Source organism: Equus przewalskii, chromosome 6, assembly GCF_037783145.1.
Source record: "Equus przewalskii isolate Varuska chromosome 6, EquPr2, whole genome shotgun sequence".
Classification (NCBI taxonomy): Eukaryota; Metazoa; Chordata; class Mammalia; order Perissodactyla; family Equidae; genus Equus; species Equus przewalskii.
The window spans coordinates 12,768,126-12,786,627 of NC_091836.1; the positions used below are offsets into that span (position 1 = coordinate 12,768,126).

General features: G+C 37.4%; 1 protein-coding gene across 2 annotated transcripts; it reads left to right on the top strand.

Annotated features, from left to right (window-relative positions):
• The first annotated feature begins 489 nt into the window (after positions 1 to 489).
• BIRC3 (baculoviral IAP repeat containing 3) lies at positions 490 to 16,683 on the top strand. 2 transcript variants are annotated; one of them, XM_008522751.2, is made up of 9 exons: positions 490 to 724; positions 4,068 to 7,236; positions 7,343 to 7,442; positions 9,114 to 9,192; positions 10,002 to 10,050; positions 11,648 to 11,890; positions 15,297 to 15,551; positions 15,823 to 15,864; positions 15,979 to 16,683. In XM_008522751.2, the coding sequence occupies exons 2-9, from the start codon at positions 6,384 to 6,386 to the stop codon at positions 16,170 to 16,172; spliced, it is 1,815 nt and encodes a 604-aa protein (XP_008520973.1). In that variant the 5' UTR covers positions 490 to 724; positions 4,068 to 6,383; the 3' UTR covers positions 16,173 to 16,683. The 2 variants fall into 2 exon arrangements, with proteins under 2 accessions (XP_008520973.1, XP_070480915.1); XM_070624814.1 differs by having other exon boundaries at positions 511 to 759.
• Positions 16,684 to 18,502: the final 1,819 nt, after the last annotated feature.

Below are 18,502 nucleotides of genomic sequence, written 5' to 3' on the forward strand. Positions count from 1 at the left end.
GTGAGATAAAAGGCTAAAAGGGGGAATTTTTTAATAGCCAACTCTACCCTAGTTATAAAAACAACCTCCCCCCCCCCCCCACCGAAGTTTCAACATAGGAAACAAATAAGGTAGTCTCAATCTTTAAAACAGTAAAAATAAACTGAAAAAGAAAATCATGTGATTTTTTACATACCCCTACATTACCATTCCTGCCTTCCTTTCTCGATTAGAACAAAAAGTAGAAATTATCAGAGATTTCACAGTTTCGGTATTCTCTTTTTCAATCACGTAGAAGATGGAACTTTTCCAGTCAGGCTGACCAGTGATCATCTTCTCTACACGGGTTATCAAGATTTCCTCTGACCCACCAACAATGAAGCAAAGGTCTTTCAGTAAATGCCACGCGGATACGCCTCGGTTAAGAAATAGTCAAGCTTTTAGGGCCATGGAAATCCCCGAGTGGGTTGCCAGGCCATTGATTAAGGGGAAGTGCATGTGGTTATTACCGCTGGAGTTCCCCTAAGTCCTAAGAGGAAAGCACCAGCGCACATGCAAACCACTGGGGGGAGTGCAGGACTCCGGGTGTGTGGAGGTGGGGGTGGCGAGTGGGTGGGTCGAGGTGAGACATTCAAAAGGCAGCGTGACACTCTAGCCCGCACCCAACAGCCGGGACGACCGGTGTCACCCGAGAAGACTCCGCCAGCACGTCCTTGCTGGCGCGCATGGGCCAGGGGGCCAGCAGGTTGGTGAAGAGGGCTGCTATGAGGCTGTGAGCCAGTGAGTGTGCTATGCGTCTTGTGTGTCTGTGCGCGTGAACCGCCCCCCGCCTCGCGCGCGGGTAGGGGACGCGTCTGCTGCTGCTCGTGGAGGGGCGGGCGGGGCCGGCAGCGGAGGACGAGGGTCAGCCGGGTGGCACCGTAAACAAACGCTGCTCCGGGGACCAGAGGTCGACCCCAGATTGGCTCTCAAGCCGATCAGAGACAGATAAAAGAGCGGGTCCACTGCGAGCCCGGGCGCGGGGCGCTCTTCCAGCCAGTACCCTCCGCCGCGACTTTGCTGTGCCGCCTGCCCGCCGGGAGGCGCTGGGCGCCGGCTGCAATGTCCCCGAGAGAGGGAGGGTGGCCGCCGCCCTGTGCTGCCCTCACCGACACTCTCTTTCGGTTCACCTTCCTGCCTGGTGTTCAGTTTCTATTTTACTTTTAAAAGAAACTGCAGTGGGACTGAGAATGGGAAAGTGGCATGGGAAAGCTTGGACACTTGGTTTAATTCAACCAAGTGTCAAGAAGTATCAAGGGGCCTTTGAGGGCGCCAGAGAAGCTTGAGGACAGAGCCTGAAGCAGAGCTGTGGCAGGGTAGAGACCCAGTCAAATCTTTATTTAGTGAACAAATGGAGGAATGTTTCCAAGTGGTGGCAGAGAGCAGAGTTTTGTTTGTTTTCCTGATGATCAGCATGGAAACCATGTAGTGCTCTTAATCTTAATCTAGGAAAGTGCTAGAGGCATTTACCTGATGCTGGAGTAACAAACAATAGTATTAACGTTGTGTGCTATTATTTATTGTTAACATTAGGTGTTGCTAGTACCTACTGTATCCTAGGACTCCTGCAAAGACTTTACATGTGTTTTTCAGATTTAATTCTCACCGTCTTAAGAAGCAGTTACCATAATTATCTCCAATGAGAATGAGGAAACTCAGGCTCAGGGAAATTTACTTGCCCAAGGCCACACCCCTGTTATGGGGAGACTGAATGGTATTGGAAACCCAAGATATCTGACTCCAAAGCCTGGTGTTAAGCCATCAGTGAGCAGACTTGGTAGTCATAAACATAAAATTGATATCCTTAATACCATGCATGTGAGGGTGTTGTGGTCTTGGAGGGGCTCAGTCAAGGGTGCCAACATTCACTTCTTCAACAAAGAGTCTTAGTGTCTGCATTTTATGTCAGGCTGGATGGATGTTGGGGGTGGGGAGGCTGGTAGAGAGCTGAAACATAGTTCTGCTCTGAAGGAGCTCACAGTCCAGGGAGAGGCAGAAAGAAAAGGCACACTTACCCCCCAGTGTCAGAGACATGGATATGCTAAGTGCCCAAGAGGGTGGAGACAGCCAGCATCCCTGGGATCAGGGAGGTTGCCCACTGGAAATGAAAGAGTAAGGAGAGAAGAGATTGGGGATTTGAACCAATCTGAGAAGGAACCACTAGAAAGGGAAGAGGAATTTGGAAAGGGTGGTATCCTAGAAGCTGGGGTGGTAGAACATTTCTAAGAGGAAGTGGGCCCCAGCGTCAGATGCAAAAATTTCCATTGGTTTGGGAGAGAAGACTTTGGTGTTGTTAATATTGAGAGTAGTTTTAAGTGGTGCTGGCTACAGCCCATTGCAGTGGGAAACCTTAACCATAGACACTTGTTCAGTTCACTTGGCTGTGAAGAGAAGGTGAGATACAGGGTAGTTGCTGGAGTGGAAAGTGAGGTCAAAGAGGATTTTTTAATTTGTTTTCATTTGAAAGCTGAGACAGACTTAAGCACGCTTGTTATGTTGAAGGAAAAGAGCCAGTTGAGTGTAAGAGTTGAAGAAATGAAGGGGATGAGGTTAAAAACAAGATTTCAGAGGCAGTGGGAGAGGATGGGAACCCACAAAGGGGCAGGCATCTTTAACTGAGGCAGCAAGCAGGTTGTGAGCGAAACAGGCGTGGATTTGAGAAAGGGAAAGGATTACTGCTCAATGATGTCTCTTGTCTTTGAGAAATAGAAGGCAAGCAATCTACTGAAAGTGAGATGGAGAGCACTGGAGGGGCAGCTTGAGGAAGGTATTGAAGGTTTAGAAGAGTTGCATAGGGCAGTGGGCTAGGGCTAAGGAGAATTGCTAAGGGATGGCCAAGGGCCAGCCAAGGTAGAGTCTGAAATTGTGCTGGTCCCAGTCTGCAAAGTGGCAAATCTTCCCCAGCAGCATTTAGAAGTCTAGGTGTTGGAAATGGTTAAGGTAGAGTTTGAATTGCTCCAGGGTTTGCATCTTGGCATATTTTTGTATAGTTTTTGTATAACTGTAGCCTAAATTTCCACAGATATGCCTGTTTCCACACCAGAGCTTCTTCAGGGTAAGGTCTGTGTAAGGGGTTTGCAATCTCAAATGCGTACAGGACAGGCAGATGATATAAATGAACAGAACTGTGGGTGTCTTTTAAACAAAAACACACTGTGTTTACATATTTAACATGTAGGAATATTCTTCCTTCCATAAAGAAATATAGTGCTCTCATATTTCTTAAAATGTGTGTTGCTCTTTATCTACCTTTCATTTTTGTTACTTTCGATAGACACAGGTATTAGAACAATTTCACTCTCTTCATAATTCTACTGTAAGAAAAACAATAGTGCCAGCTCAGTGATAAATAGCAACTGACAGTCAGTCTCCGTATCAGGGTGTCAGACTGGAGACATGTGGCCTTTCTAAAGGGTACAGCCAGCCATTCCTCTGCGCTAGTTGGTTATTGCCTTGCAGGAATATAAGCCCAGTGTTGCCAGATCTTCTGATTTTACAAGAGAAGCTTGGAATCTAGAATGTTATGGGAAATCTCTTATTTTTAAAAAATGTTGGTAGTCCATTAAAACTTTAAAAATATTGTGGTCCAAGACAAAATTTACTTGGAAAACTGGTGAAATTCAAATAAGACATGTAGATTAATTCACAGCCATGTATCAATGTTAATTTTCTGGTTTCTGTAATTGTACTCTGTTTATGTAAGATGTTAACTTTGGGGAAGTTGAGTACAGGGTATTTGGGAACTGTTATTTTTGTAAGTTTTCTCTATGTATAAATTATTTTCAAAATAAAAAGTTAAAAAAATAGTAAAATGTTAGAGTCCAATTCTGTGCAAGCTAAAGGGAATTCCTCTGCTGGCCGCAGTTGGAGCCCTCTGGCTTTTATCTGGGATTTCTTGGCCTCCATGGTGCCTAGTACAGCACCTTGTACATGGTAGACAATCAATAAATACTAGTTTTTGGAGAAAATGTTTAAAAATAAATCATTGTGTTACATCTATGAATGATTCGACTTTTAAAACTGTCTTTTCTTTTTTTTTTTTTAAACAGGTTTTACAAAAGAAGTGAGCTGTTCTACTTCAAGTTTTTTCCAGTTTTTTTTCTATAAATCAAAACATCTCAAAATGGAGGCCTAAAACTCTTAAAAGGGACTTAGTCTAATCTCCGGGAGGTAGTTTTGTGCATGAATAAACAAATAAAGTAGTTAACTGGAGTTTTTGGTATCCAAAGAATGTTAATGTTGAAAATATGATCTAATTACATGATGTGTAACTATAAAGTAATAATGAGTTTGATTTTGAATTTGACCTTCAATGTAAAAGAGAAGTGATTATAGCTGGGACATATTGTCGAACCACTCTTCAAGTTGGCCAGGTGCTCTCTCATTGGCTGCTGTGTAGAATAAAAAAAGCACCTGTGTTTGGTAAAGATTTAAAAATGAGTGATAGTTATCTAGAACAAAAAGTTAATATTCAACCTTCTGCTAAATTAGAAAAATATGCAAATAAAACTTTTGACATCTTTAAAGACTTCTACAATGATAATGAAATGTCAAGAACAAAACTTTTTGATAGGTATAACAAATTTAGAGAAAGTATGAAAGATAAACATGATGAATGGTAAAGAAATTAACCATTTATAAGAGTTGATATTTTAAAAAGTCTAAAATTTAGTTTGTTCAAATGAGTTATTATCTCTGAGGATAATAAGAATGAGAATGATGGTTGGGTGGTTATATTTTGGTAAGTGAACAAACTTATTCGGAAAGAAAATTTGCAGAAGGAGTAATGAACACCAAGGAGGTTTTTATAACAATATGTAAAGTTTTTGACCAATGAAAATCGTACTGAAGTTAGACACAATAACTCACCTTTGAGGGAAATTATCACAGGTATTAAAATATGTTTCTCCTGCCACCTGGAAATAAATTAAAGTCTGCTGTGGAAAGTGCCAACCTCTGTGGGACCCAGGAAACCATGCTTGCAAATCACTGCTTGGAAAACCAGGATGACTTGCTTATTGGTCATTGCTGATATCATTGATGCAGAACCTATTTACTAATAGCTAGTCATAATTGAGAAATTCTGAATTTTTAGAAAGTCTCTGCTCTTCAAGAGAAGTAGATTATGACAAAATAAATTTGTTGTTATTTTTTGCCATGATAAATTATGATTCAAGGTATGCTATCTGTGAAATAATTTATGACCAAAACCAAATTTGTACAATTTGATTATGCGTCTTTGCCTACAGACTCAGCACTCTGACTTTTGACTGTTTTTAAAAGTAAATCCACTGTCGGAATAGAAAATTTAGTGTTGGCTCCTCAGCAGCATGAAGTTGAGCCTAAATGACCAATTGAGCAAATACATTCTTCTCTGATAATTCATTTGAAATGGAACATTTAATTTGCTAAGATCCAATGGTATCACTATGACTAAGCAACCAGGTTCCTGACTATCTATGGGAAGTAATTATTATTTAATTAATCTTGAAACCAAGCCTTAAAATGTATCAGACAATTCTTTTACTACTTGAGCACTTTATTTGGAGGAAAATTTTAGATTGTGTTGTTCTGCCTATTAAAATGATTGTAGGAAGAAAAATTACTTAATTTGAGCAAGATTTGGGATATACTATATTTCGTTGAATCTAAGATGTCATCAATTATAAGACACCATTATTTTATGTACCTCTAAGAAAAATGCTGCTAATTATTATGACATGCCATTAATTGTAAGATACCTCTTGATAACAGAGATATTAAAACATGCATCTTAGAATCAGTGAAATATGGTAATGCATTCTTTTCCTCTTTTGAGGTAGATCTTACTTTTTATTTTTCTTTCTTGCTACCAAATTTCACAATTAAAAAAAAGCAAAATAAACATAGTTTGAATATTTTTTTGTGAAGAGCTCTTACAGGGCGTAACTTTCCACCCTGAAAGCATGCTAGCTGCGTGAGTCAGACAATTTATCTTCAGGCTGGCTGAGCATTGCTGAAGCATTCTAGTGGAGAGGTTGACCTACCTGTGGAGATGCCTGACCCTCTGGCATCTTGATGACTAAAGCACTGTACACTTTCACGAAGGGTTTTAATTTTCATCACAAGGTACTGTATAGCTTCATGTTTACATTGTATGTATAACTATACAAAGTTGTGGTTGTGCAAATTGTCCCTTAAAACATATCAGCATAGGATTTAGAATCTTGCTTGATGAAACTCTAAATTCATAGAAGAGAAAAGAATGAAAAATTTGCCATTCTAGATGTTCAACCTCATACTAAAACTAATAAAAATCAAAAGCCATGCACAAAACTACCTCCCCAGAGAAAGGCTAGTCCCTTTTGCTCCCCAGCCATTTTATTATGAACATAGTAGAAAACAGCGTATTCTTATCAAATTTGATGAAAAGCGCCAATATGTTTGAATTGAAGTATGACTTTTCTTGTGAACTGTACCGAATATCTACGTATTCGACTTTCCCTCCTGGTGTCCCTGTCTCAGAAAGGAGCCTTGCCCGCGCTGGTTTTTATTACACCGGTATAAATGACAGAGTCAAATGCTTCTGTTGTGGCCTGATGCTGGATAACTGGAAACAAGGAGACAATCCTACTGAAAAGCATAAAAAGTTGTATCCTAGCTGTAGCTTTGTTCAAAATCTAAATTCAGTTAACATTTCGGGAGCCACCTCTCAACTTGCTTTTTCTTCTTCAGTAACAAATTCCACACATTCATTACTTCCAAGTTTGGAAAACAGTGGCTACTTCAGTGGCTCCTATTCAAGCTTTCCATCAAACCCTGTAAACTCTGGACCAAATCACGATTTTTCTGCCTTGAGGACAAGTCCCTACCATTGTGCAATGAATACCGAAAAAGCCAGATTACTCACTTTCCAGATGTGGCCGCTGACCTTTCTGTCGCCAACAGATCTGGCAAAAGCTGGCTTTTACTACATAGGACCCGGGGACAGAGTGGCCTGCTTTGCCTGTGGTGGAAAATTGAGCAATTGGGAACCGAAGGATGATGCTATGTCCGAACACCTGAGACATTTCCCCAACTGCCCGTTTGTAGAAAACCAGTTTGAAGACACTTCAAGATACACCGTTTCTAACCTGAGCATGCAGACACATGCAGCCCGCTTTAGAACATTCTGTAACTGGCCCTCTAGTGTTCAGGTTCCTCCTGAGCAGCTGGCAAGTGCGGGTTTTTATTATATGGGTAAGAAACTTAATCTGATAATAATAATTTTAAAAATTCAACGTTTTATACATTTTCGTGGGCAAATTATATGTATTCATGAGTTTTGGTCCAAAATTAATTTTAGGTCACAGTGATGATGTCAAATGCTTTTGCTGTGATGGTGGATTGAGGTGTTGGGAATCTGGAGATGACCCATGGGTGGAACATGCCAAGTGGTTTCCAAGGTAATTGTTTTGAAACTCTCTTTGCAAATGTGTGTGATTATCATGAGATGGGTTATATGTGTTTATCTTAGAGACAGTCTTTACTTTATTCTGTCTGTTTAAAAAATACATTTGTGAATACATTTAGGGTGGATTACTTAGGAAAATAATTACTTAAAATGTTTTGATGGAAGTTCAAGACAAACAAGAAATAGGTTTGAGATTTTTTTGTGTATAATTAAAAAATAGAGATATATTTAAAATAATATATGCTCATTATAAAATCAAAATCACACATTGTAGAAAAGTAGACAAAAAATTAAACTGTCCAGAAATCTTACCCCCTAAAGATGACCACAGTTGCTATTTTAGTGAACATCCCTCCAGACATCCCTTTATGCATATGTACGTATATAGACAAGTGTATACAATTTTATGTGAATGAGATATTATATATAGTTTTTTTTCAGTAAATATTATGACTTGGACATATCTCCATTCATTCAACATTCAGTAATATTAGTTGATCACCTTTTGCCAGACGTCATTCTAGGTGCTTAAAATACTCCACTGAACAAAACCAAGACTCCTGGTCTCATATGCTAAGTTTATAGCAGGAGAGGACAGACATTTAATAAAAATTTAATAAATAAGTTATGTAGCATGTTAGAAGACAGTTAAGTGCTATGGATAAAAATGAATAAGAGAGCAGGATAAGGAGATTAGAGGCACCAGGCAGGTTGTGATATTAAATAGGAGATAGGATAAATAGAGACCCATCTCATCTGTTTTGATCACTACATAGCATTTCTTGTCATTGCTTACACTTTTGTTTATCCCATACCTGTTTACACTCTCCTTTTATTGAAATCAAGTGGGCTTTACTTATATTTTTTATGGTTAAAACTTTTAGTATTTTTAATGTTGATTACTAAACTTGGTATCTGAACTTACTTTAATTATATAGGTTTTTAAATAATAGTACTATATCCTCATTTATAGCAACTTCGTGCTCCCCAAATATTTCAGATGTCAAAAATTATGGCGATTATAAAGAACACCTTACACAGGCATTTTAAAAAAGTGTTGCTAGCTTTCCATTGTGGTAATTTTGGGGATATATGAAAAGAATGGTGAATTTGCTTTGGTAGTGCTGTGAATTCATTTTGTACTTAAATTTGACAATGGATGCATGTTATCTAGGAATTTCCAAACTTGTGAGTATACGAAAATGTATTAGAAAACATGTTCAGCTTCCTCATTCTTTCTCTCATGTCCCTCTTGGTGTACTTTCAGCTTTTAAACATGCAAAGCTTATGTATGAACAGTATCATTTATTAGAGGACTTTCTACCTGTCTCCTTGGCTCTGTTCTTAGTGTTCAGAGTGTTTTTAGGGATCTTAGAGTAGTTGAAGAGCAGCAGGAACTCTTGAGTGGAGACAGCCTTACTTATCTCCAGGGGACTGAGAGCCTGGGGACCCTCACGCACTTCAGCCTTGACAGATGACCCGCTAGAGCCCTCCTCTTGTTCACATCGTCTTGCCTTTGACTGCAGTGTCTCTCACCACTTCCCGTGTGCTAAGTGAATAGTCAAGTGGTTATATGTATGTTTATGTTCGTTTGAAACATTTAGCAGTCTACAAATGGCCGGATTAAAATAACCCCCCAAACTTAATTTTGTTTACATTGTAGGTGTGAATACTTGATACGAATTAAGGGACAAGAGTTCATCAGTCGAGTTCAAGCCAATTACCCTCATCTACTTGAACAGGTAGGGACTTTTTTTTTAAATCATTAGTTAACAACAGATAAATTGGTTTCTGATAATTACAGAAAGTAGCGAAAAGACAAGAATTGCTTTAAAAATACATTTGCTTTTTTACAACATCCAACATGATCTCAGAGATTACAATTCTACAGGTAAAAACAGATCTACAATTAGAAACCTCCTGAAAAATAGCATTTAAATTATGTTTCTCTCTAAGTATTTCTCCAATAAAGTTGCAAATAAATTAAATTATTTGAGGAAAAAAATTGGCTGGATAGTAGCATTTAATAGTTTTACTATATAAATTTTTCTTAGGAAAGATTTGAGAAAGAGAATTGTATTACTCTTTCTAAACTTCCTTGAAAAGCAAGTAGAACTTATATAATAGTTTGAGGGTCAAACATATCCTAGCCATAGTCACCGAAACTGATATAGGGTCCAACTTATTCCAAAGGATGACCCAGGAAACACACAATCTTTGGGATGAAAGGCAGACAACAATTGTCTCACGGATCACTGAAAAGATGTAGCCCTATTCCTGCCTTAATGAAAAGAGATTTAATTTGTTAATGCATGCACATGCGCACACACACACACACACACACACACACAAAGCAATTCTATTAGTTTATGGCCTAGACAATTACTGTTGGATGTAAATGAAATATTGCTTTCGATGTAAAAATTTATTTTGCCAGTAGGCAAATCAGTTTACAATAAATTGAATGAAATAGGTCTTCTGCTTCATTTTTATTTCAATGGGCAGGATAAGATTTATATTTTAATTTACATATACATATTTTTTTCTGTAGCTCTTGTCTACTTCAGACAATCCAGAAGATGAAAACGCAGAGTCACCAAGTATGTATAATGATAATAATTACTGAATTTAAATAGAACCATTTGGTACTGTGCATACTGAAAGTTGGTAATAATAGTAATGTATATTTGTATCATGATTTATAATTTATAATGCATTTTCAAATAAGTTGGTATTTCTCAAACTTCAGTGCATATCATAATTGCCTGAGGAACTTTAAAAAATATTATAGATTTCTAGTCTCCACTTTAAACCTACTGAATTGAATCATAGTATCTAAGGGTGAGGCTTGAGCATCTATACTTTTAGCAAACTACATACATCCAGCCTTACCCTTGTTCTCAGACCAGTGTGGGAACAGATGCACTACAACATCAGAATGCTCATGTCTTCTTTCTATGAAACGGAGAGGATAGACAATATTGTTCCCATTCTTCAGTAGGGACCGTGAGGCTCAGAGAGGTTAAGTGACCTGTCCATCATCTTAAACCTAAAAGGTGGTAGAGCCAGTATTTGAACAAACTCTTCTACTCCATTATCTATCTTTATTCAATTCAATTCAATAAATATTTATTGTGCATCTGCTGTTCTGAGGAAAGAATAGAAAATAGGATAAACATGATGCCTGCTCTGATGAGCTAGTAGTCTAAGGGATACAGACAAATACACAGAGAGGAGAAAGAGATATGGTAGGGAAAGTAAAGTGTGCTGTGAGAGTGCATGAGGGACAATTAACCCAGACTTGGAAGATCAGAAAAGGCTTTCCAGAGGAACTATTTATCTTAGCACAGAATCGAAGGGAAGAGCAGTAGTTAACCAAATGACAGAGGGAAGAAAAGGATATTCCAGGCAGAGAGAGCAGCACATGAAAGGCTTAAGCGACAAAAGAGAAGAGGCGCATTTGAAGAAGTGAAGAAAATTCTTTATGGCCAGAAGTAGGATTTGCAAAGAGGTAAATGAATGAAGCAGGACAGCTGTGAGAGTGGTCCGCACTGCAGGCAGAATTTGACCCAGAGCCATTAGTTTGTGACTTCTGGACTAGAGTATGGAATGGGAGTGAGAAACTGGCAAGAGATAAGGCTGAAGAGGTAAACAGGGTCCAATTTGTGTGAGATCTTGTAAGCCACAATTGAATGTTATCCCAAGAGCAATGGAATTGTTGATGGAATTTAAGAAGGAGTGTGACACAATGAGATTTGTGTTTTTAAAAAGTCACTCTGATTGCAATGTTGAGAATGAACTAGACAGGGGCAATATTGTAGGAGCCCATTGTGGTAATAGGAGTGATGACAATGGCCTCTTTCAAAAATATGTGAAACATATCTGATTTAGAAAGCTCATTTGTTCATTCAACATGGGGAAAGAAATCTCAGTGCTGGTGGGGGTGATCCCCAGCATTCTATTTCTTTCTCCCACTCATAGTTATGCCAGACAATACATATTTTGTACCTGAATGCAATATTCCATATTCTTATTTTAGTGACTGAACATGTATATCATTATTTTAAATTTAACAAAGTTAATTCAAAATAGTGCCTATACATTTTCTAGGCTTTATGTTTTTGATATTATAATAACTTTCAATTTAAAAAATATACAGACTATCCCAATATGTGCTAAATTCTTTATTCCATATAGTTATTCATTTTGGACCTGGAGAAAACCATTCAGAAGACGCAGTCATGATGAATACACCTGTGGTTAAAGCTGCTTTGGAAATGGGCTTCAGTAGAAGGCTGATAAAACAGACAGTTCAGAGTAAAATCCTAACCACTGGAGAGAATTACAAAACCATCAGTGATCTTGTGTTAGAGTTACTTAATGCAGAAGATGAGATGAGGGAAGAGGAGAAAGAAAGAGCAACTGAAGAAAAAGAATCAGGTACACACCTTTATTAATATAGCTCTATTGCCATAAGGATTTGATGTCACTGTATATAAGTTACTGAAAATATACTCATAGTCAATGCAATCAGACTTTTATGTTCAGTATTCTAAATTTGAATTCTGAAGAATTTATTCACATTAAAATATATTTGAATTGCTTATTAGTAAATTGAAAATGTTTATATTGAGTGAAAGCATTTTTTCCTGCTTTTTCTTAATTTATGTTTTTACTTTCGGTAGTTGACTGTGTATGTAATTATTCATGGCACATTTTTGATTCCAGGCTAGTTGCTCATTCCCCTTTTCTGCAAATTGGGGTGGGATCAGGGACAATGATTAATTTCAATATTAGTGTAACCATGTGTCTTAGCCTGTGACTCTAAATTAACGTACAAATATGGTTAAGTTCCCTACCTGCCCACACAAGAACTGAGTTCTCTCTGGAGTGTCCCTCTGTTACTTAGGGGAGTCCTGGGATACTGTTTCACATTCTCTCAGGACGAGTTGCCCGTGTCCTTCTGTGCTAGCCTTGTCTGCTCCTCTATTGCCCTTCACAAAACTCTCGTGCTCTGATCATGTCCTTTCTCATCTGGTGGCTCTGACTCCTGTCACCACTCTGCCTAGACAAAGAGAAATGTTGATCTCTCCTTTCCACTCTTTCCCAAGCATGGACCAGATCCGAGAGACCTTTCAACACAGCTGAAAACAGACTGCGACTTTTAACAAGCTCTTACTGGAGATTTAGGCACAGAAGGGCATTCTATCACAGATGGCAATTGACAACTATAACTACATGTGGCCTCTCTTGGTGCCCCTAAGCCCATCCTCATGAGTCTCTCTGCCTAACTTCTGGTCCGTCTCTGTATAGCTCTGGCCACTTTACACAATGACTAGGAAAGCCCCAAACACATTTTCCTTAGGCCCTTAAATATCCACAAAGCCCAGAAAGAGAAAAGAGTTTGCCTCTTATTCTTGTCCAAGGCCATATGGGATGTATTTCTTCCAGGATGATTGACAGCAAGACTGTTCATTCCATTTCTGGATAAACCTACTCCTGCCCACAAAGGTGGATTTGTCTTCTGGTCAACCAAGACAGACGTATCAGACCATAGTAATATAGTATCCTATATTTACCAAAGTGGGAATTATTTAGTCCTACACATCACCAATATGGCAGCAACATAGTCCAAGTTCATCTTTGCCCAGCCTAGTCAAGTTCTCTCACTGTGAAGATCAGGCTGCATGTTCTTCCTGTGGTCTTCACAGCCTTAGCCATTGGTCATCAGTGAAAAGTTACTCAAAGAAGAGAACACCCATCTTCACAATTGTTTATAGACCCCATGAAGCATAAAGCCATCCAGCTATAAAATATTTTTATTTCTTCCAAAGAAAATCAACAGTCTCAAGAGATGACTCCAGGTCAACAATATACAATAATTTGCATTGTCGAAAAGATCCCTTAGCTTCTCAGCTCACTGTTGTAGCCACACTACCCAGCACAGAGTCTCCACATAGTCTGTGCTCAAGAAATACTTTTTGAATGAGTGAATGAAAATACTTATATTTGGGGGCCGGCCGCGTGGCCAAGTGGTTAAGTTCACACGCTCTACTGCGGCAGCCCAGGGTTTTACCAGTTTGGATCCTGGGTGCGGACATGGCACTACTCATCAGGTCACATTGAGGTGGTGTCCCACATACTACAACTAGGAGAACCCACAACTAAAATATATACAACTATATACTGGGGGGATTTGAGGAGAAAAAGCAGAAAGAAAAAAAAGAAAAAGATTGGCAACAGTTGTTAGCTCAGGTGCCAATCTTTAAAAAAAGAAGAAAATACTTACATTTAGGTTACTGATTACTTTATAGTTTCCCAAGAACAGTAGGTGAGTAATTTCTCGACAGGTGTGTAAATAAAGAGGCAATTTAGGTTATTTTTTTTCAGAGATAAAGGATAATATACTTCAAAGGTGTATTCAAGTCTTCACCTCTTATAAGCAAGACTACAGTCTATGACTTCGAAATGAGACTTTTTCCCTCAGCTAGTAGCAATCCAATTTTAGAAATCTTAAGAATTTCAGAGAACTTATTGCCTTAGGTTAAGTAAAATGTAACTAGAAGAATAAATCTTAGATTGAAAAACTAATATACTTTAATATCAAGTATGTTATATTTTAATTTTCTAATATATCACTGCTTCTCTGACATAGATTATTTAACAGAATATAAGTTCTAATTCTTCTACCCCCCTGGCTATTACTTCTTTGTTCCTAGTGCTCTTTGAATTACTAAGGCTTGGTTGTTCATTTGCTCAACAGATGTTTATGGAGCATTGACTTTGTGCCAGACATTGTTCTAGGTCCTGGCCCTTTTCTCATTTATTCTCAGAGCTTCAATTTTCTTCAAATTATATAACTCTATCCTTGACTTTTTGACTAAACACTATTTTTTATTCCTTACTAAGTGATTCTATTTATGTGTCCTATTATTTGACAAAGTCAGTGTTTCTAAAATCCAACAATCACCTCCTCCCAAATAATTCTTCTTTAGACAGCCCAAACTCTGTCTTTAGTTATTTTATAGATATAGCTTTATGGATCATGGTAAAACTATATGATAATTAATTAATAAACTTAGATTCATAAGTCATAGTCCAAAGGGATGATAAAGTTTCAGAGTTTCCAAATATAAAATATTTTACCAATATATACACAATCCAAATCTTGAAGGACAATACAATGATCCCATAGGACAGGAAGGTGCCATTGACAAGTAGGATTTATTTTTCCAAATGCTGATAGTACCTTTCCCCCCTTACTATAAAATATTTAGGTAATGGCAATATCATGTCTAATTTGGAGAAGTGATTAAAACTTCATCTTAAAACAGAATTTTAAAGAAATTTTATGGATAAATGATAATTTGAGAAAAAAATGTTCTATCATTTTAATTCTTCCCCAATTTGACTAGATTGAACGGAAATTTCATTTTTTATCAGGTTCTAAAGTTTATTTGGTTAAAGGTTTGGCAGTGTTATAGAATGGTTGAGAGCACAGATTATGACACCAAACTACCTAGGTTTGACTTTTCTTAGCTTTGTGTCCTTTAGCAATTTACTTGCCAGATGGTGCCCATTATCTTATCTGTTAAATCAGGTAGTACCCACTCCAACGAGCTATTGTGAAGATGAAATAAGTTAATGCACAGTGTTCAGTAAATGTTAGTCCTTACTATAAGCAGCATTATTTTAGGCACAGGGGATCAGTTACGCTAGCAATCACCTTCAGTGCCTAACTGATGATGAATAATGGTTGTTTTTCATTCAGTTATATGTGTAGGTGTGGAAGGAAGTTTGTGAGCGGAGTTTGATCATGTTTGTGTTTGTTTGCTTTTCTATAAAGGCGATCTCTCATTAATCCGGAAGAATAGAATGGCACTTTTTCGACATTTGACGTGTGTGCTTCCAATCCTGGATAGTCTACTAACTGCCAGAGTGATTAATGAACAGGAATATGATGTTATTAAACAGAAGACACAAACATCTTTACAATCAAGAGAACTGATTGATACTATTTTAGTAAAAGGAAATTTTGCTGCCACCATATTCAAAAACTCTCTACAAGAAATTGAGCCAACGTTATACAAGCATTTATTTGGTGAGTGCTGGAAAATTACTTTGGGGAACTTTTTAGGTTAATTGAAAATATGCTCTTATTAATAATGTGATTATTGAAAATTATAAATTATCAATCTAATTTATAAACCATTAATTTCACCAAAAAAGTTAAAGATTTTTGTTGCCTTGATATTATGACAATTATTTGTAGTATTTGGCCAGAGTCTAAACTGTTAGTTAAAAAATATATATTCTGTGACTAAGTATTAACCTTGCATGTCATAATAATGCTTTTTCTTTTTCTCCCTTAGTGCAACAGGACATAAAGTATATTCCCACAGAAGATGTTTCAGGTAAAATAGTATTAATAATTTAAACCAGTAGAAAACATGGTTTTATTTCCTTAACGTTTCATTGGAGGAGAAGCAGCGAATTACCTTTTATTAAAAATTCTTTTCTCTTCTTAGATTTACCAATGGAAGAACAACTGAGGAGACTACAAGAAGAAAGGACATGTAAAGTGTGTATGGACAAAGAGGTGTCCATAGTGTTTATTCCTTGTGGTCATCTAGTAGTATGCAAAGATTGTGCCCCTTCTCTAAGAAAATGTCCTATTTGTAGAGGGACAATCAAGGGTACTGTTCGTACATTTCTTTCATGAAGAAGACCCAGAACTTTGTCTAAACTTTAGAATTAATGGATTAAATGTATTATAACTTTAACTTTTATACCGACTTGGTTTCCTTAAGATTTTTTATTTATTTACAACTCAGAAAATTTTGTTTTGTATAAATATAAATATATACATATACATATATTTATATAAATGTATATTGAAAACATGTGAACATATATATTTTAGATAGCAACAGAGTGACAGGCTATTGTTCTTGTGAACAAAAAATAGGGACAGCACTACAAGCACAATACTAAATCAGAATTTCAGCACTATTGAAATTTTAAGTGAAGTAAGATTTGAGATTTTTGAATTAACCTTTCAGAATTTTAAGTATTTCAGAGTCATATTTAGAACTGGGAACATGGATTTTCTGCCTTTTTCCATTGGTGTCCTATATGTAGAAGGTCTTGATGTTTGTTGAATGACTTTTTAGGAACGTGTTTTTTTTGTAAAGAATTCTGTGAGGAATATTTTAATAAAGCAATCAAAATTACCCTTGCTCTTAATATCTTTATTTCTTTGATCTCGGATAGTTTAGCCACTCCTGGGCTCCTTCCATACCTCCTTAAGACCTCTTGAACTAGCATTTAGATCCCTTTCTATAAGTCACTTCTTCATTTACACTTGTAGAGCATGGGGTCAGCCACACCTGGCTTTAATCTATAGGATTTTATGGGATGTCTGAGGTGAAATCAAACAATCCCCTCAGTAAGTTTGTTTATTCATTTGTCTATTGATTCATTCAGGAAGTCTCACGCCAGCCCTACCCATTGGGAAAAGCCCCTAGGTTTATTGGCACCACTTTGGTATTAATTCTGGGACTTAGAAAGTATACTGGTTAGCAGCTTTTGGAACCGACAGCTTGTCCTGGTAAATAAATTTGTTCTGTACTGTCTGTGCAGCAAAATTTCCCCCTTTGCATTAGTTTTTGGTACTCAACACGTCCAATTCATAATTCTCTATCCTTTGTTTCCTATGGAGTTATTAGGGCTTTAAAACTAGAAGTAACACTAAGAGGGGGAATATTTTGGGGAGACAAACAAAGGCCAACCATCTAAACCAGTTCTAGATATCTGTTAGGGTTCTACAGAGAAGGATTAGAAATCAAACAAGGAGGGAGAGAATCCATCTCTTCATTCTGATGCTGGGAGACTATTTCTTTGGGATGCAACTGATTTTGCCACTCTGTTAAAAGGTTCAGTTGGCTAGCCACATGCTAACCACAACGTCGTCCTGGGCAGCTAGGCTGAATTAATAGCAGTACTGCTTAGGCGATTTGTAACTCAGCATGGGTAAATGTTTAGACAGTATATACCCTTTTTGCAACATCTATTTTTTATCTGGTTCTTATTGCATGCTACACTCCATCTTTACTGTGAAACTCTTGTTCATTTCTCATTTTGGTAATACATAGCTAACATAACCAACTTATTTATTCAAATATTTTGTTATTTCCCTGTTAGTTAAATTGAAATTTTCTTTTAGAAAAAATAAATCACTGTAGATAATAATGGTAGCTCCACTTGTTGATTATATGTCAGGTATCGTTTTTGGGTTGATTTGATTCTCTCCATCCTCACCCTACATCCAACCCGACCTTTAGTTCCCAGAATTGGGTAGATAATTTAAACCTCAATATACAATATATAATAAGTGTTATAATTCAGAACTTTGTAGTGGGCTTAATTTCATACTTAGGTCATACTCATAACTTTCATCAACTCTTTTTACTCATTTCCTTATATTCTTGGTACTATTAGCCATTAAGTTCCTTTGTGGTCACAGGCAATGTCATTCAACTATCTTTATCTCCTTTTGATGTCTTCCACATCATAGTAGATAGCGTAGATGTTTACTAAGTAAATTCCAGGCAAAACTATCAGATATGATGTTTAAAGGATTCACTATTTTAGAAGCAACATTAATACCCTTGAAACAGAGAGTATCAGTGGGTCAGTATTACTCATTCTTTTTAAAACTGTGCCTACCTTCACCCTTCTAGTCAAGAAGAATTAGACAAGATCTAATTTCCAGAGTTCTTACTGTGCAAATAATAGGTATCTTTTTCAAATTGCACAGTGTTTCTTCTCATTAGATTCTGACATGGCCCTGCATAGTTTTCAACCCCATTTTCTGCCACTTCCCTCTTGCTCACTATATTCCAGCTACCTTGGCACTCTTCACTTTCTAAACATGACACGCTCTTTCGCTTCAGGGTCTTTGACTGGAATGTTCTTTCATTCAGTCTCTCAATGGCAAATCCCTATTCATTCTTCAGGTTTTACTTAGCCTACATGTTACTTCCTCAGAGA

Bases quoted from the DNA above. Each gene is read 5' to 3' on its own strand.
- BIRC3 (XM_008522751.2), top strand. From the start codon at position 6,384: ATGAACATAGTAGAAAACAGCGTATTCTTATCAAATTTGATGAAAAGC. The intron at 9,193-10,001 runs GTAGGGACTTTT...TTTTTTCTGTAG, and splicing joins ACCCTCATCTACTTGAACAG to CTCTTGTCTACTTCAGACAA. The intron at 11,891-15,296 runs GTACACACCTTT...TTTTCTATAAAG, and splicing joins AACTGAAGAAAAAGAATCAG to GCGATCTCTCATTAATCCGG.